Below are 19,150 nucleotides of genomic sequence, written 5' to 3'. Positions count from 1 at the left end.
TGACTGGCTGGGCGGCCTCTACTGGACTCACCCCAGCGTGTCGGTGTCCCACTTCTATCAGGGAGCCCCAAAGTGCTCCAGGTGTGGTCTGACAAGCATGAAAGAGAGGGAAATGATTGCTCCCCTCCCTGCTGGCTAGGATTTTGCTAATGCAGCTCAGGGTGCTCTTAGGTATATCTCTGCGAGGTCCCATGGTGTCCACCAGGACCCCCAGGCCCCTTTTTGCACAGCTTGCTTTCTAGACAGTTGGCCGCGGCCCATACTGGCACATGGGGTTGTTCTGTCCCAGGTGCAGGGCTTTGCCTTTGTCTTAATTGATCGTCATGGGGTTGCCGTCAGCCCATTTCTCCAGCCTCTCCAGGACCTCACGTTTGGTATCAGCTGTGAACTTGCTGGGAGCACTCTCAGCCCCTAGTCTGAATTGCTGCTGAAGACACAAAGCAGTACTGCCTGCAGGATCCGTCCTAGGGGGATGCCACTTGCAACTGGCCACCAGCTGGACCCTGGGATGCTGACCACCATGCTTTGAGCCTGTCAACCTTCTAGACAATTTTTCTGCCTGCCTATCCAGTCCATGTCTCACCAGTCTGGCTATATGGACACTATGGCAGGCTGGGGCAAAGACCTTGCTAGGTCGTATACCATATCTGCTCCTCTCCCCTTTTCCGTAAAGCCTATCTTCTCATTACAGGAGGCAAACAGGTTGGCTGGGCACTATCTATCCTGTTTAAATCAACGTTGGATGTTTGCAGCATGGTCTCTAATTGCTGCTAGGAGGATGTGTATCATAACTCTGTGCACTGTTAATGGCTTTGGATTACATTTTCCTATCCATTTAAGATCCTTGCAGCCAGTGGTTTTTCTACTTATTTTGACATGCAGTTATTCCCAGTCCCAGAAGGTGTGCTTATTGTGGAAGAAGAAAGGAAGTTGCTTCAGCATATGCATGTGAATGCTGGTGGGAAAGGGACGGCTGGCACTGCCAGACCAAATCCAACTCTTCCTTTGGCCCTGGGGAATGAGTGTCACTCAGTCGTGCAGGCACCTACCCCTCTCCTTTCGTTGCCTCTCCACTCTCTGACCCCCCAAATAGTTCAATTCCAGGTCTAGAAGGAATAGGAGCACCAAAACATGCTGAACTCAAAGATTGCTGTTTTCCTGAGTGTTGCTCTTCTACAAGCAGCAGCAGAAAAGAATTTTATGACATGAAAATATGCATTTCATCCTCTCCCCTTCTCAGTTTCTCTATCTGCCTAAAATTGACATTGCACTTATCCAAAATTTGCTAACACACATGAAAATATGAGTACATTGGAATCCTGTTTTGTTTGCTAATAACACTTTTATTCAATTTCTGTTTGCTTATTTCTGTATGACTGAAAGCATCCATCTCTATTCTATGCATTTATATGAAAAATTAGCATTCAGAAAAAGATTACTACCCTACAGCATAATGTAAATATCAAGCAGCTTTTAGGAAAAAAATCATTAAGCCAATACCCAAGGAAGTATTTTGCCTTTTGATTTCTTAAAAGAATGACAGGGTTTGGCAGAAAATTGTTGTAAGATCTGGAAGGCAGCAAATTATCAATAGCAAAACAAGATGGTCCTCATAACTCAGAGAAATATGTAGATAGCAGGAAAAAATACGAAGATTTTGGTAATATTGCCTTTGTAAAATCTAAACCATGCTGTTTGTAAAGAAACTACATGACTGGTGCCTTACTGAATATTGTTTAAAAATTGAGGAGTTTAGTCTGCACATTCTTATTCCATGTAAATCATTCCTATACATTTGCATCTGTATGGGTTTGCACGGTACAGCTGCTCTGTATCTTGGCTCCTTCAGGGGTGTCACGCGGGTGATGGCAAGGAAGTTGCTCAGTAGAGATTCCCGAGCCTAGTATCCGTGTTTCTTGTAATACTGGGCTCGTGCAACCACATCATTGGAGTAGTCATCATGGGTGGTGCCAATGTCCATTCTGTCATAGCTTCGGACGTTGTTAGAACCAGCGTTGTAGGCAGAAATCCCACCTGAAATGAAACACCAAAAGAAGTCACACAGAGTTAAAAAAAATAGGGAAAATTCCAGCTTGATATGTTCTGCTTTGACTTGTTTTGAAAGCTTTCACTTATGGGGACTTCGGAAGGGGAGTAGGCGGCATTATCAGAGCTTCTCTGACTTAAGTGGGGCTCTGCAAACAGCTTGCAGTTATTCCTGAATCCGCCAAAACATCAGAAAGATACCTGAGGTTTTGGGTTCACAGATACTTGCCACTTGATGAACTTGTGCCATTTACCTGGCCCAGCACAAGCCCTTAATTTACACTGGGCTTGTTAATATAATATTATATAATGTAATATGATATCATATCAATCATATCATATCTATCATATCCAACATCCTTGTAACCTCTCACTCACCCTTGAAAATTACTGCTCTTAGAAGAGGGTTAAAACACACTCATACACTGCATTATCTTTGTCTTGCAGCTGCACATATGCTTCTCCATACGCCGTGTTGAAAAGCAGAGGTATCTGAGGTGACTGCGAACCTCCTTAGTTTGTGTGCCCACCCTGGCACCCCAGCAATCCAAGGGGGTTGCGGGGTGCAGCCTGCAGCTTTTCCACATTGGGCAGCACGGTTTTGCAATTCCCTGAGAGCAAACACCTCATCTCCTTCGTCAACGGAGATATGGAGTGAACTGCTGGCCCCATTCAAGTAAACCACAGAGCTTTTTGTTAACCTGAATGGCTGTAGGAGACTCCTCATGGTGAGATAAGGAAAGCTCAGCTCTTACATACACTAGTTTTCAGGTGTATAAATATTTGCTACAGTGCTGGAAATTTGGCGAGGCTGCCATACTAAGGAGAGGCAGAAACTACACAGAATTGACGAAGCTTGTCTTTTCATGGTGAAATAAAAAAAGGGGCAAAAAGCTAAGTGGCAGCCTGTTAGAAACGTGGTTACTGAGGAACACGGGAACTAATTCAGTATGTTCTCATCCTAAAGTTTTTCTTCTCTGCCGGACAAAACCCATGGCTTGTACCTTACCTTTCAGCTGTTGATCCTTTGTCCAGCGTGGGAACTTCCTCTGTATTTTTTTTACCATCATGATAAGTATGTCTGTGCCCTGCATAAGATGAGTTTCGCTGTCCCATTGTCCCCTAGGTTTATGTGAGTTTTTGTCAACCTAGAAATATCAAAACAACAACAAGAAATCATTTCCCTGCTGTAATGGATTATATGTTTAGGAGGCTTACTTTCATTTATGTGCTATTTGTTTATCGGGGTTTAGTGGAGCATCAGCAAATACCTGCATTAAACCAAAGCCATTTCCATTGTCGCCCCAGCCACCCTTCAGTATTTTGCCAGCATGAGATTCCCGGGAGATGATGCCAGCGATCAGGGCTGGTTCAATGCACAGTTTTTCTCCAACTTTCTTTATGAGTGTTTTATATTGATCCATAGCTTTTAGGTCCTGTTCAGCAATCTTTTCTGAAGCCCTAACTCCTGCAATTAAAATCAAAAGTAAAGATATTTGCTTAATAACTTTTTAAAACTCAGAATGGTCTCTCACCTCTCTCCTTCTGATACGGACAGAATTACATCAAAATTTTATTTGCCTCCCCTCTGGGAGGAGGCAGATGATCGCCCACAGAGATACTATGCAGGCTCAGCAGCTAGCGTGTGTTCAGCACGTTGGAAATGGGAAGGATTTGGTATTATTATGCCAGGGAGAAACAGAGCCATCTGGCAGAAGAGGAATACTCACCACAGTAGGTTAAACGCTCTGGCTTTGCAGTTTTGCACGAAGCCCCAGAGGTTTTAATTCTGTTTACGCTGCCGTAGCAATCTGTGCGGCCCTGGGAGGCACCTGCAGAGGTGACACAGAAAGGCTCAAGCAGTAAAAACCTTTTGTGACTGCAAGTAACACCCAAAGGGAGGCTGCACCCTGGAGAGGGCGGGCTGGGGGGTGCGGGAGCTGCATGGGGCTGCCTCTGTCGCTCCTTGTGATGGAGAGGAGGTGAGGTCCTGCCCCGCATCCTGCACCCTGCACCCTCTACCCCGAGCCCACCTGCCCCTCAGAGGCCACCCCTCCTTCTGCAAGACTCGCAAGGGGACCCCGAGCACTCCAATAGAGTCTAGTGGCAACCGAGATTTTGGGGACGAGGGGGATGAGGAGGTGCATCAATGTCTCCTGCTTCCCGGCTGCATGGTGTGTGTCCCCAGCTGCTTGGGACAAGGCAGCGAGGGTTGCCAGACTTACCCAGGAGGGCAGCAAGGCCCAGCAGCAGGAGCATCGGGTACGTAGGGTGGTTCATCCTGAGCACGCAGAACAGGGTGAAAATCAATCAGTCAGCATTGGCACGCATGAAGACATGAATATACCTCACTGCTTGCCAAATAAACACAAAGAAACTCTTTCTGAGCTGACAGGGTATTTCTCTTGGTTGGGTAGGCAGCGTGGTACACAAATGGAGTCGCGTCTCTTTTTATAAGAAACCCCTGTGTCAGCTCTCCTGCCCCGGCACAAACCAGGCTGCAGCTGTTCACAAGAGACTTCTGACCTCTCACTTCTGCCAGTGTTTGAAACCCGCGTCTTTTACGGCATCTTCATACCTTCCTCCAAATCTCAAACCCCAATATTTAATTCAGAAAAAATAAAATTAGTAGTGTTCAGTGCCCCTGTGCTGCTGTGCTCCCACCAAGAATGCCCCTATTCCCTGCCCATACTCCATATACAAACCGCTGTCACCACACCTGGACAGCTTTGCCTGAATCTCCTGAGACTTTCTTTATATTCAGAAACTGGCACTTTTAAGATGAAAGCTGTCTAAATCATTGTGGCTATCTGCTTTAGGGTGAGTTGTACTCTGGGAGCACCCATTTCCCCTCATCGGCTGTGAGGGGAGCCTGGAGAGATAGGCTCACTTATAGAACCGAGGCATCTAAATTTAAGTGGCCTAAATCCAGAACTACAGGACAAATCTCAGGGATCCTTATTCAAGCAGAAATCTCATGCAGCAATAAGCTGCAGCCCCTGGGCCACCGAGGAGATGATATTGCTGAAGGGAGTGAGAAGAGCTCCCACCCTGAGCGGTAGTATCTTACCTACCTGTTTGCAGCTCAGCCTCTGGCACAGCACTGAATTTTGGGGGAGTTTAATATATAGGGAAAGCTGCCTCCATTTGGTGGTAATCCAACACTGTGACGGAATGCACCGGGCTGGGGTTTTGTGAGACTTAACAGCATTTTTTTCTTATGCAAACAGAACCTGTGGCAGTGTAGACACTGGTGTGGTGGCAAGTATGTTCTCGGGTGTGGCATTTCCCAGATTTCCAAAGAGAAAAAAATCCACCCTATTTTTCTCTGGGCGTCTCTCCACCTACAGCTTATATTTCACACCCTATTCCTGGAGGCAGCTGTGGTGGGGGCTGAGCTAAAGACCCAGCTTCCCGCTGTTCCGCAGGTGTTTGCCCTAGTCCTGTCCTGGCATCCTGGGCTGTGAAAAAGAGAGCTGGGACTGACACTCATGTACGTGGCGTGGAAGGACTTGCAGCCCTACCGCCTGGGCTAGCACTCTCCTGAGAGACTGGCCATGTCCATGATGGTGGCCCATCTCCCACTGCCTGGGGGGTTGGCCCGTCTCCCACTGCCTGCAGGGTGCTCCCATGATAGCGTGATCTGCCGACATTGCTTGTCAGCAGAAAAAAATAATGATGCCTTGTTGGTTCAGCTGCTTTTTTTTTCGTAATAGCTTTTAACGAGCGCAACGCATCTCTGAAATTATTCAGGCAACCCCTTGCCTCAACATTTCCCGCTGCTGTGAGGGCAAGATGTTTCTGGTATGTGACTGCTTGTGAGTAGAGGCACTGTAATGAACCAGGCCTTTCCAATCATCAGAATTGCCTTTGCCAGCTGGGGACAGGCACCAATGCTAAGGATACCAGCGTCACATTAGCCAGGGGTTATTTGCCTGCAGTTGCCCAAGTCAGAGGGTCTTGGAGCCCCTTGCCTCTGTATACCAACCTCCTCGCCTCCCTCCCTCCACTCCTCAGCCATGTTTCTGAACATTCATAACCCTTTCCCCGCCACCTTATGTGCCAAAAATACCACAGTGGGGAAAAGTATCACCCGCTGCAAGTGCAGGATTCTGGTTGGTGTCTTTGGAGTTGACTGCGGTCAGTCTCCAAAGGGTGTTTAGGGGGCAGAAAGCAAAGTGCAGGAGGGCTTGTTGGGCACAGCTTTCTTAGTGGTGGGACTGACCCGTTCTGTCAATGCCTTTCTTTGCAAGCCCTCGTTTCCTTCAACAGCGTGGATGCACAGGGTCTTGTCCCACCTCCGAGAGCTGCTGGCCACGATGAAAAGAGTGGCACCCTGCTCCCCCAGGTTTACCATCATTATTTAACACCTGGGCAGAGGATTGCCTCACGAACCTGGTATATTTGCTCAAGGAAATTGATATTTTAACGATATCTCGTGGAGATCTCACGGAAGGAGAAGCTGATAATGAATAAGGGAGTGGGGATTTACACCCCCTTTCAGCTGGAGCAAGGCAAATAACACTGTGTCAGTTATTAACTGGTTGCTGTGGTGATCAGATTAACTGAACCTGTCTCTGTGCCCTCCCTCTGTCTTCTCCAAGGACCCTCTCAGGCTCCATGATTTCAGCTTTCCCATGGGGCTTGTGCTCTCGTGGTGGGACCACAGTGCTGGCTTTCCCAGCTGCTCTGCTCTCCTCTGTCCCCGCAGTTTATTCTCCCCAGTAGTCTGCAGCTGGAGGAATGAGGTGACCCCAAAAACCCTCTTAAAATGTTGCTTCTTTACCTCTAAAAGCAAAGTCCAGCTTTGTGGGGAGAAGGGCTACAGATGCCAAAGTGCCACTTAATATGCTAGGTGAGCTGTTTCAGCCCAGGCCCATGACACCTGGGGAGTTGGCATCACTGTTTTGCTGACCCTCCCTTGCCCATCCCTTGAACAACTGATGCCTAAACTGTGTTGTTACTCCCAGAGCCAATGTGGAGAGCTCCTCTGTGTGGCAAGCTGTGCAGCATCCGTGTGATCTGTGGCTTCATACTCTCTCATCATGTGTGCCAAGAAGATTACATCTGTATTTTCCATTCTTTCCTCTGGCTGCATCTTCACAGAGCCACAGAAGCACAGAGTGACCGAGGTTGGAGAGGACCTTGGGAGGTTTCTAGTCCAACCTCTTGCTCAAAGCAGTGCCAACTTTGAAGCTAGATGGGGTTTCTCAGGTCCTTGCCCTTGTCTTGTTATGAACACCTCCAAGGATGGAGATTCGCCAGCCTCTCTGTGCAATCTTTCACAGTGCTTAACCACTCACCATTTTTTTTGTGAAAAACTCCATTTCTTTTATCAATTCCAAACTTGTCTTGTTGCAACATGTGACTGTTGCCTCTGACCCTCTTTCTGTGCACCTCAAAGAAAAGTATGACTCCATCTTCTCTAGAAGCTCCACGAAGTAGCTGAAAATGTCCCCCAAAGGCCTTGTCTTCTCCAGTCTGAGCAGACCTAGGTCCTTTGGCCTCTGTTGTATAACTCGTGCTCCAGCTTGGTGGCCTGCACTGGCCTACAGCACGTAAGGGTCAAAGGAGCCCAAAACTCATCACAAGTGCTAAGTAGATGGGAAGGATCATCTTTCTGGACCTGATGGTGATGCTTTTTCCTAACGCAGCCCAGGAGGCTGTTGGCTGCCTTTGCTGCAAGGGTGCATTAACCACTCATAGCCAACTTGTTGTCCACCAGGACCCCCAGGGCTTTCTCTGCAGAGCTGCTTTCAAACTGGCTGGTCTCCAGCACGTACTGGTGCCTGGGGCTTTTCCATCCCAGGTGCGGGGCTTGGCAGTGCCTATAGTTGAATTTCATGAGATACCAGTCCAACCTGTCCACATTCCTCTGACCAGCAGTCCTGTCCCACCAAGCACCTGTGAACTCTCTGGGAGTGCTCTCTGTCCCTAGCACATGTTGGTGCTGAGGACACTAAAAAGTACTGGCTGTGGGATCAGTCCCCAAGGGATGTCACTAGTAGCAAGACTCTGAGCTGTTGGCCATCAGCCTGTGGCCACAACAGCCCAGCCAGCTGTTCAGCCTCTGTATAGGGCAACCCAACAGTCCCACTACTGAAATAGCTCGGGTGTGTGGTAAGTGCACAAGACCTACCTATAGTACATATAGACAGGGCCACGATGATCCAGTCAATAAATAGTATTCATGAACTATCAGTAGGCAGCTCTTCATGAAGTGGCCTCAAGTTGTGCCAGGGGAGGTTTAGATTGGACATTAGGAAAAAATTCTTCATCAAAAGGGTTGCCAAGCATTAGAACAGGCTGCCCAGGGAAGCGGTCAAGTCCCCATCCCTGGAGGTATTTAAAAGGTGGGTAGACGAGGTGCTTAGGGACATGGTTTAGTGCTGGAATGGCAGTGTTAGCTTAGACTTGATGATCTTAAAGGTCTTTTCCAACTTAAGTGATTCTATGGTTCTATGATTCATCAACGACAGCAGTCACATGGGAGAGACAATTCTGGTTTACCCAGAAGCCAGACTGCAGGGCGCCGGATCAGATCCGGTACCAGCTACTCTCTACTCTTCTCTCTGTGTCTGGCAGGACAAAACCCTCCTGAACTTTGTCAGTTCCTCGATGTGAATCTGAGGTGTGGCTGAATAAGCAGGGAACTCATAAAATAAAAACGGATTTAAAGGACAGGATTGGGGCCAATTTTCTCCTCTCCTGCCTTGCAACAGGAAACCTTTCCAGTTGTTGGAAATGCCTCTGGAAGGCAGAGGGCTGCAGCAGGGCAGCTTGTGTTGTGAGGGCACTAGAGAGTCTCAGGTCAGCTGCATCCTCGCTGTGTGGGTTTTTTCATGCTCCTGAACATTTCTCCTCTATTACTAATTAGCTGAATAAGGGTAGGGTAAGAAATGAGTGATCCTAATTATGCCTTCAGGGGAGAAACTAGGCTGATAGAAACTTCCCAAAGCTATTAAGCCCATTTAAGCTGTGGGAGGTTACCCAGCCTGTGTCAGGGAGGTGGGATGCTCCGGGTGCTGGGAGCTCCCGCACTGGGGGCAGGTCCCTTGTCCTGAGGCTGCACCGGGGCCACATGGGGAAATGGAGGGGCTTGTAGATGCTTGAAGCATGTGAGGAACTGGCAAAACTTCATTGATGAGAGGAGCAGCCTAGAAGGGGTGAGCTGCACCTGAGCTGTAATGCAGCCAGGCTGTGGCACTGGGAATTAAAAAGCTTGTAGAGGAGCACTTCCACTAGAAGCAGGGGAAAGCTGAGAGATGCAGAGGACTACCCAATTTGAACTGATGTGATCTACATGGTAGATGTGGCTGATGTTCTGTTTACCTCTGAAAAAAATCAGGAGGGAAATAAACAGCACAATCGCAATACATATGAAAGACAAAATAGACAGAATACAGCAGCAATGGTTTGGCAGGTGCAATATTAAGCCATGAAGCAAGGGCAAACTTAAAAGTGCTTCTGCACTGTTGCCAGCAGCTTCAAACACAAGCCAGGAGAACCAAAATGCCTGCTACCAAATGACAACCTGAGATAGCAGGCATCTCGGGGACTTGGTAGAGGCTAGAAAACCAATGACGTATAGCACTGCCAGCCTTACAGGAATGACAGAGTAGGGTGGAGAGGTGGAGGAGTGATGCCGTATGTGAAGGCTAAAAGTGTAACAGCATAAAAATATTACAGGAAAAGAGAAGCACCCTAAAAACCTGTGGGTGGAAATCCCAGTTGCTATTGATAAAAAATACCTTAGTAGGACGGTACTATTGATCCTTTACGAGGACAGTGATAGTGGTCAGCGAGACCAGAGAAGCAGCAAATACAGGATGGTGGTAGGAGTGGGAGCCCGCATATAGGCTGGATCACCTCATCAGGATGAGATGCAGAAGCAGAATTTCTGGTGGCAATAAATCACTACTTCCAGGAAGAGCTGGTCTGGGAACCCACAAAAACAAGTACTAGGGATTGGTACAAGGGCTTCATTTAAGGACTGTTAGTGGGAATCTGCTCTGAGGTTGCAATCCCACGACATGATCAGCCAGCTGAATATGAGCCAGCAGTGTGCCCAGGTGGCCAAGAAGGCCTGGCTTGTATCAGGAATAGTGTGGCCAGCAGGAGTGGGGAAGTGATCATGCCCCTGTACTCGGTGCTGGTGAGGCCGCACCTTGAATACTGTGTTCAGTTTTGGGCCCCTCACTACAAGAAAGATGTTGCATTGCTGGAACATGTCCAGAGGAGAGCAACCAAGCTGGTGAGGGGTCTGGAACACAAGTCATATGAGGAGCAGCTGAGGGCACTGGGGTTGGTTAGGCTAGACATTAGGAAAAACTTCTTCACCAAAAGGGTTGTCAGGCACTGGAATGGGCTGCCCAGGGAGGTGGCCGAGTCCCCATCCCTGGAGGTATTTAAAAGAAGGATTGATGAGGTGCTTAGGGACATGGTTTAGTGGTAGGATGGCAGGGTTAGGTTAAAGGTTGGACTCGATGACCTTAAAGGTCTTTTCCAACCAAAGCAATTCTATGATTCTATGATCACTTTTAGCACTGAAATGGGAAAAAGCAGGCCATGTGCTGCATACTCCAGTATGGGAGCCTTTGGTTTCAAGGAAGGCGATTAAAGAAACTGAGGCAAGCATTAGAAGCAATGGTCTCCAGCAAAAAGGAGCAGCCCTAAACCAAAGATGCTTGCAAGCATCCGGGAGGCTGCTCAAAAATACCACACTAAAAGGATGCCACAACTCAAAAAGAAAATGTTTCCCCCTCAGAGGAAAGGGTAAGGTGACTGCCATTGGGAAAAGGCTGCTATGTAGGAAATGGAAAACTTGTCCATGTGAGAATTGGTGGTGAATTGACATAAAACATAGAAGGTCACATGTAAACAAGGAAAAGCACTGAAAAAGGTTTTGGAGAGTGCCTTGCAAGGGATGCTCGAACTGTCACCAAAAGGTCTTCAAATACATCAAAAGCAGCTAAGGGAAGGCCAGGGCTGCTTGGTGAAAGGGGCACTCAGGGAGGACAAGGCCTTGGTAGTCCTTTGTAGCCTTTGTGCCAGTCTTTACTGTGGAGGCTGTGGGGAGATTCGGACCCCAGGAAAGTTAATAGGAGCCAGATTAATTCGGTGTAAATCGTTAGTAAGTACTGGAGCAAACAGAAAGCCTCCCTGTCAGTGAGCCCGTCCCAGCTGGGGGCACCGGGCTGTGCCATGGCAGAGCGGGCAGCCTAGGCAAGGGCTCTGCTGCCAGGTGGCACCAGTGCTGGCATGCCGGTGGGTGGCTGGCATCACCCCCAACTGCAGCATGGGCTCCAGAGGGGTCCTTGGGACCACAGGCTGGTGCCCATCCTGGGCAATATGGTAGAGTGTAGGTTAAAGATAAGATCACTGAGGTGACGGGTAAGCCTGGTCAGCTGGGAGAGGATCAGCCCCACTCCCATAAGGGGCAATCCTGGCTTGGTCCGTGGTGGTCTTCTGGGACAGTGTCAATGAGCACTTGGATTAATCCAGGATTAGGCCAGTGGGTGAAGTATAGCTGGGTCTTCAAAAAGGCTTTTATAAAGATTCAAACTAGCATTATTAAGGAACCTATGGCCATGGCCCTTCTGCCCAGGAGGCTGTGGAGGCCGACAGCACCAGCACATTCCTGGAGCCACTGGATGGATTCATGGACAACAGCACCATACAAAGGGTGGACGTGCCTTCGGCCACCCCCGTTAAATAGCTGGGGATGCTGGGCCTGTACAAGGAAAATGGATTGCAGACAGCAGCCAAGCTCATGTGCCCTCCCCAGGCAGCATCTCCTGCTGCTGGAGGCAGGCTTCGGGGGTGACCAACCACCAGTATGACCCACACTGGTGTTTCTCACATTCATCTGATGTCTCAATTTTAAAGGCCCTTTCTGGCCTGGATAAAACATGAGGGTGTTTTTATGAGGAAGAAAACCTCGTAAAGATGAGCCTCATATTTTGGGGGTGTGGTCCTGAGTGTGCCCAAGGCAACCACCAGAAAAGCACCGTCCTGGGAACAGGTTGCTGGCTAGGAAATCCCCAGCCCACTTTTGCAATGAGTAATAAAGTGGAACAAGCTCAGTTATACATCACTGCATTGCTGTTGTGGCATTTCCCTTTGTTTTCTCTATCTCTGGGAGTGAGCGATATGGACATATGGCTCAAACCGATCCAACTCAGCATTCAAAGCATTAATGAAAGCATTCATTAAAAGAGACATCAGGGCCTTGGGATGGTTAGTGAGGGAATCTGGGGCACAGGTTTTTTCCTCTCTCCTTCCAGTTGTGGGCAGTGACATTGGAAGGAACAGACAGACCCAATCTATTAATACATAGCTCTGTGGCTGGTGTCACTGTCACAACTTTGTGATTTTTGACAATGGGATGGCCTACATGGCACCAGGCTTGCTGGCGTCAAATGGGAGCCACCTTTCTCAAAGGGGAAAGAGGGTCTTTGCTCAGGAGCTTGTGAGGCTCATTGACAGAGCTTTAAACTAGATGTGAAGGGGGAGAGGGAACATATCAGGCTTGCCTCTGACAAGCTGTGGGATGATACACAATGGTTAGAGGGATGGGGTGCTAGTATGAGCCCTCAACCTGTTGCCCAGAGGCGTGCTAGGGTCACTGCAGCACAGTCGAAGTCTTGCGGAGATGAGCTGGGGCTCCTGAGTTAGTAGGAGCCAAGAAGGAAACTTCCATGAAACACCTCAAGGGAAACAAGGGGTGTTCCACTAAGAAGGTGTCATGGCCCACAGCCCAGATGAAATGCCTCTACACAAACGCACACAGCATGGGAAACAAACAGGAGGAGTTGGAAGCTACCTTGCTGCTAGAAAGCTACGACCTGATTGCCATTACGGAAACTTGGTGGGACAAATCCCATGACTGGAGTGTGGCTATCAATGGCTACAGGCTGTTCAGAAGGGACAGGTGAGGAAGGAGGGGCTGAGGCATTGGATTCTACGTCAAGAAATGGATAGAGTGTGAAGAGCTGTCTCTGAAGAATAGCTACAAGCAGGTTGAAAGCTTATGGGTAAAAATCAGAGACCAAGGCAACAAAGGGAACCTTGTGGTTGGGGTGTCAGCTACAGCCTGCCCGATCAAGGGGAGCCTACTGATGAAGCCTTCTTCCTCCAGCTCCAGGAGGCTTCATGCTTGCAGGCTGTTGTCCTACTGGGGAACTTCAACCACCCCAACATCTGCTGGAAAAGTAGCACAGTGAGCTCTAGGCAATCCAGAGATTCCTAGAATGCATTGAGGATAACTTCTTAAGCCAGGTAATAGACATGTCTACCTGAGGAAATGCAATACTGGACCTGATGGTCACTAATGCAAGTGAGCTCATCAGTGATGTCAAAGTTGGAGGCAGCCTGGGCTACAGTAATCATGCACTGGTGGAGTTCACACTCCTGAGGGATATGGGAAAAACGAGTATAGTCAGGACCCTAAATTTTAGAAAAGCAAACTTTCAGCTCTTCAAGGAGTTAGTCAATAGGACCCCCTGGGAAACTGCCCTCAGGGACAAAGGAGCAGAACAGAGCTGGCAGATCTTTAAGGATGCGTTCCATAGAGCACAAGAGCTCTCAGTCCCCACGTGTAAGAAATCAGGAAAGGAAGGCAAGAGACCAGCATGGCTGAGTCAAGACCTGCTGGCCAAACTAAAGAGCAAGAGGGAACTGCACAGGCAGAGGAAGCAGGGAGAGGTATCCTGGGAAGAATATAGGGAAGCTGCCTGGCTGTGTAGGGATGGGGTCAGGAAGGCCGAGGCCCAGCTGGAGCTGAATTTGGCAAGGGATTCAAAGAAAACCAAGAAGGACTTCTACAGGTATGCCAGCCAGAAAAGGAAGGTTAAAGAAAGTGTATCGCCCTGACAAACAAGAACAGCGACCTCAACAGATGAGGAGAAGGCTGAGGTACTCAACAACTTTTTTGCCTCAGTCTTCACTGCTAACCTCTCTCCTCGCCCCTCCCCAGTCGATGGACCATGAGATGGACACCAGAGGGGTAAAGCCCCTCCCACTGTAAGAGAAGATCAGGTTCGTGACCACCTAAGGAACCTGAACATACATAAGTCTATGGGACCTGATGAGATGCATCCCAGAATCCTGAGGGAATTGGCTGATGTAGTTCCAAAGCCGCTCTCCATGATATTTGAAAAGTCGTGGCAGTCAGGTGAAGTCCCTGGGGACTGGAACAGGGGAAACATTGTGCCCATCTTTAAAAAGGGTAGAAAGGAGGATCCTGGGGACTACAAACCTGTCAGCCTCACCTCTGTGCCTGGGAAGATCATGGAACATATCCTCCTAGAAGCTATGCTAAAGCACGTGGAGGCCTGGGACGTGATTCGAGACAGCCAGAATGGCTTCATCAAGGGCAAGTCCTGCCTGGCCAACCTAATGGCTTTCTATGATGGAGTGACTGCATCAGTGGACAAGGGAAGAGCTATGGATGTTGTCTGTCTGGGCTTCTGTAAGGCCTTTGACACGGTCCCCCACAACATCCTTCTCTCTAAATTGGGGAGATATTGATTTGATGGCTGGACTGTTCAGTGGATAAAGAATTGGTTGGATGGTCAAATCCAGAGGGTAGTGGTCAATGGCTCAATGTTCAGAGACTGGTGACAAGTGGTGTCCCTCAGGGGTCCGTAATGGGACCAGTGCTGTTTAATATATTCATCAATGACATAGACAGCGAGATCGAGTGTACCTTCAGCCAGTTTGCAGATGACACCAGGCTGAGTGGTGCAGTTGACACACCAGAAGGACAGAATGTCATCCAGAGAGACCTGGAAAAGCTCAAGAAGTGGGCCTGTGTGAACCTCATGAGGTTCAACAAGGCCAAGTGCAAGGTAACCCCCAGTATCAATACAGGCTGGGGGAAGAAAGGACCAAGAGCAGCCCTGCGGAGAAAGACTTGGGGGTACTGATGGATGAAAAGCTGGACATGAGCCAGCAATGTGCGCTGGCAGCCCAGAAGGCCAACCGTACCCTAGGCTGCATCAGGAGAAGCGTGGCCAGCAGGTTGAGGGAGGTGATTCTGTCCCTCTGCTCTGCTCTGGTGAGACCTCACCTAGAGTACTGCATCCAGCTCTGGAGCCCGCAGCACAGGAAGGACATAGACCTGTTGGAGCGGGTCCAGAGGAGGCCACAGAAATGATCCAAAGGCTGGAGCACCTCTCCTATGAGGACAGGCTGAGAGAGCTGGGCTTGTTCAGCCTGGAGAAGAGAAGGCTGCGGGGAGACCTGCTTGTGGCCTTTCAGTACTTAAAGGGGGTCTGTAGGAAAGATAGGGACAAACTTTTTAGCAGGGCTTACTGTGACAGGACAAGGGGTAGTGATTTTTAACTAAAGGAGGGTAGATTCAGACTGGATATAAGGAAGAAATTCTTTACAATGAGGGTGGTGAAACACTGGAGGGGGTTGCCCAGAGAGGTGGCGGAGGCCCCATCCCTGGAAACATTCAAGGCCAGGTTGGACGGGGCTCTGAGCAACCTGATCCAGTTGAACATGTCCCTGCTCACTGCAGGGGGGTTGGACTAGATGACCTCTAAAGGTTGCTTCCAACCCAAACCATTCTGTGATTCTATGATTCAGAGTCAGTCATCAGAGCAATCTGTTTGCCCACATGGCTTATGGCTCTGTCCCACAGGGACTTGCTTTTGGCAGTGGTTTCCTACTGCTTCAGTTACCACTGAAACAGGTTGTTTAATTGCTCCTTCTGCCTGGTGTCTATGAAAGCCAGTCATCGCAGCCCCAGACTTCAGGTAGATCCCTGCCTGAGCCACGGAGGGATCAGCCCAATACCTCCTGCAGATTAACAAGCAGATGAGTACAAAAACTTACCACCTCACATTTCCTGTTTATTGTGAGAAGCACATTTAAATATACTTCCCGATACTGACAACAGTTGTAAAACCAAAGCACAGGACCCCAAAGAGAAGATTTTGCTTCCCTGTCTGTAATTTGTTGTCTTTTCCATTTGCTGGCTGCGGGATCCGATGCAGCCGTGTTGGCCTGGAAAGGTCCTTAAACAACACCCACTGCATTTCCCTGCTCTACAAGAGTATGATACACAGCTACTTTTACCTGTTGGTCTTGTTTGTTCTTTAAAACGCCCAGTGAATGTTGCATTGCTTCATTACCCAGAAAGTTTTTGAAGTACGTAACACAAACCTGCTGCTAAACTCAGTGCTGCTTGCCTTACCCTCAAGGGGAAGGGAAGGACATGGGCCATTACCCTCCTTTTCTTTTGCATATTAGAAAATCATAACTGTGTCCTCTTTCTATTTTCTGGAGAAAAAAGCAAGTCTACTTTCTTGTTTCCTATAGGCTGAACCTTCCACTTGAGTTGTGACCCTCCTGAGCATGTTTTTGCCAGTGCCGCACACCCAAACACTGTAGCTGAGCCTCACTCATGCTGACAACTGAACAGCTGAGAGGAAAATTACCCCAAGCGCTTCATACGCAGTGCTATGATAAAGATAAATCCCCAAAAGGGATTTTCCCTCTTTTTTTTCTTCTCCTTCCCTGCCTCCCCTTGCACCTACTCCTTTGGTTCCCACTGGACCCCCCAGAGCCCTTTCCGTGGGATGGTTGCCCGCCTTCTCCTCCCCTGCTTATGCTGCTGCTTGAGCTCCTTGAGTGTTTTGCACCTGTGTTTACTTTATTTCAATACTTTGATTCCTATCAGTTTTTCATAGGTTTTAACCATCAGTGGAAGCGCTCGTGTTCCCTTTCATCGTGGCCGTCACCCATAGTTTGAGAGCTCTTGCCTACCATTCATTTTCCAACCACAAATTTGAGAAAAACCAATGTAGGACAGACATCAGAAGCTGCTGATGACTAGTGCTTTCTGTACTTAATCTTAAGGCCCTTCACATATGAGGGCACTTCATATTGCTGCCGAAAGCCTTGTGGAGCTCATGATATGGCCCAACCACGGCTTCTCTTTTGGCCACTTCCCCACTGAGATAAGGACTTTGGTTGGTCAGAGGTGGGTTTTCCCTGCCAGGCCAGGCTGCCAGAGCCCTCCTGACTGTATCTTGCTGCTTTGTCATCCCCCAGGTGCTCGCAAAGCAATCATTCAATCCTTACTCTAGCATCTTCCTCGGTGTTGCAGCCAGGTGTCCTGGTCTGTGATTCCCCAGACCTTTCTTTCCCTTCTGATTCAGCTTTCCTCTTTCCTTACCTGTGCTTCAGCTTTTTCTGATATGTTACTTGGTATTCGATCATTTGCTTTGCAAGCTGCCTGTTGGGTTTTTTTAACAGGCCACGGGTCAAAAGGGTGACCAAGAGTATGACCGCAGCAGCCCTGGGTGCACCAGCCAGACGAGTAACTTCCAGTAACACGGACACGGGTGACCAGGAAAAGATTGGAGGGGAAAAGCAATCTCAACTCCATGTTTTTTAGGAAAGCTTTTGCTCAAAACTTAAGGCAGTGTGCCAGTGTTAAACTTTCCTTAATTATTTACTCCTTCCTGCCAATTTATCGAGCAATTATATTTCAACTCATTTTCCACAGAGATTTTCCTTACTCGCTACGAAGTGCTGATACCCTAAAATAATAGTGCCACAAAACATGGAATGCCCATAATCAGGACTTTCAAATAGACTTAAAAAATAAATAATCCTTTGTGGCAATGCTGCACAAGCCAGCAGGCAGGTCTGCCTTGCTACCATAACATGAAGCAGCAGCTTCACAGGTAATGCCTGCAGAAATTGGACTCCTGAGGGGCATACAGACCTGCAGGGATGGCAACACCAGTACTGGTGACAGGGAGCCTGCTGGTAGCAATTAAGGGTGACATGAAGGGAATCAAAGAAAGCTCCACTCTTGTTCACTCTCCAAACTCAAAAAACAACTTTATACACACAGACAGCAATGAGATTCCCTGCTCAATTTGAAGTTTATATGGGTCTAACAAAAAAATGCATTCATAGGTTTTACATAAGAGGTTTGTATAACAGAGAGGTTTATATAACATAATGCAGCAAAGACAGGGGTCTGTAATGGGACCGGTGCTGTTTAATATATTCATCAATGACATAGACAGCAAGATTGAGTGCACCTTCAGCAAGTTTGCAGATGACACCAGGCTGAGTGGTGCAGTTGACACACCAGAAGGACAGAATGTCATCCAGAGAGACCTGGACAGGCTGGAGAGGTGGGCCTGTGTAAACCTCATGAGGTTCAACAAGGCCAAGTGCAAGGTCCTGCACCTGGGTTGGGGTAACCCCCGGTATCAATACAGGCTGGGGGAAGAAAGGACCAAGAGCAGCCCTGCGGAGAAGGACTTGGGGGTGCTGGTGGATGAAAAGCTGGACATGAGCCAGCAATGTGCGCTGGCAGCCCAGAAGGCCAACCGTACCCTAGGCTGCATCAGGAGAAGTGTGGCCAGCAGGTCGAGGGGGGCGGTTTCTGCCCTCAGGCTGCGGGGAGACCTGCTTGTGGCCTTTCAGTACTTAAAGGGGGCCTATAGGAAAGATAGGGACAATCTTTTTAGTAGGGCCAGCTGTGACAGGACAAGGGGTAGTGATTTTTAACTAAAGGAGGGTAGATTCAGACTGGATATAAGGAAGAAATTCTTTACAATGAGGGTGGTGAAACACTGGAGGGGGTTGCCCAGAGAGGTGGCGGAGGCCCCATCCCTGGAAACATTCAAGGCCAGGCTGGACAGGGCTCTGAGCAACCTGATTGAGCTCACTGCAGTGGGCAAGTTGGACTAGATGACCTCTAGGGTTCCCTTCCAACACAAAACATTTGTGATTCTATTTCTAGTAGAGGGGATCAAACCATGTGATATGTTTCACAAGTTTGTATTACAAAGTTATGATCTTACTAAAATTATCTTAATATAATGCAGAATTCACTAAAGACTAAATAATATATAGTTTAATAACTCTGGTTGCTCAGCACTGAACTGTTTTCTGTAGTCTTTAAAAAAAAAAAAATCAGTATCATTAGAGGTGTCCTACAGCTCCCTCTGGTCTCCAGAGATGGTAAAATGAGTTTGCTTGCAAATACTTTAATCTCACACAGTCCTTGCTGTGTCGGTAAACAGATGAGTGACTGGCAAGACTAGGAGCACAGCGTTAAAATTGC

At 48.4% G+C, this 19,150-nt stretch overlaps 2 protein-coding genes across 2 annotated transcripts in view; one reads left to right on the top strand and one right to left on the bottom strand.

Annotated features, from left to right (window-relative positions):
- The window catches only part of MRPL30 (mitochondrial ribosomal protein L30), a 34,491-nt gene extending 31,421 nt beyond the window's left edge, over positions 1 to 3,070 (top strand). The window contains exon 6 of the mRNA XM_009638956.2: positions 2,494 to 3,070. The gene's annotated coding sequence lies outside the window, so the exon portion shown is untranslated. The remainder of the gene's footprint in view (positions 1 to 2,493) is intronic.
- LYG2 (lysozyme g2) lies at positions 1,901 to 4,305 on the bottom strand. The gene is made up of 5 exons (XM_009638954.1): positions 4,272 to 4,305; positions 3,777 to 3,878; positions 3,318 to 3,514; positions 3,056 to 3,194; positions 1,901 to 2,034 (listed from the first exon to the last, which is right to left on the bottom strand). The coding sequence occupies exons 1-5, from the start codon at positions 4,303 to 4,305 to the stop codon at positions 1,901 to 1,903; spliced, it is 606 nt and encodes a 201-aa protein (XP_009637249.1).
- Positions 4,306 to 19,150: the final 14,845 nt, after the last annotated feature.

This window comes from Egretta garzetta, unplaced genomic scaffold (assembly GCF_000687185.1).
Source record: "Egretta garzetta isolate BGI_Z169 unplaced genomic scaffold, ASM68718v1 scaffold5, whole genome shotgun sequence".
Lineage (NCBI taxonomy): Eukaryota > Metazoa > Chordata > Aves > Pelecaniformes > Ardeidae > Egretta > Egretta garzetta.
This window is presented reverse-complemented; position numbering and strand designations above follow the sequence as displayed.

Bases quoted from the DNA above. Each gene is read 5' to 3' on its own strand.
- LYG2 (XM_009638954.1), bottom strand. From the start codon at position 4,305: ATGCTCCTGCTGCTGGGCCTTGCTGCCCTCCTGG. The intron at 3,879-4,271 runs GTAAGTCTGGCA...TCACCTCTGCAG, and splicing joins GGGCCTTGCTGCCCTCCTGG to GTGCCTCCCAGGGCCGCACA. The intron at 3,515-3,776 runs GTGAGTATTCCT...TTTTAATTGCAG, and splicing joins AGAGCGTTTAACCTACTGTG to GAGTTAGGGCTTCAGAAAAG.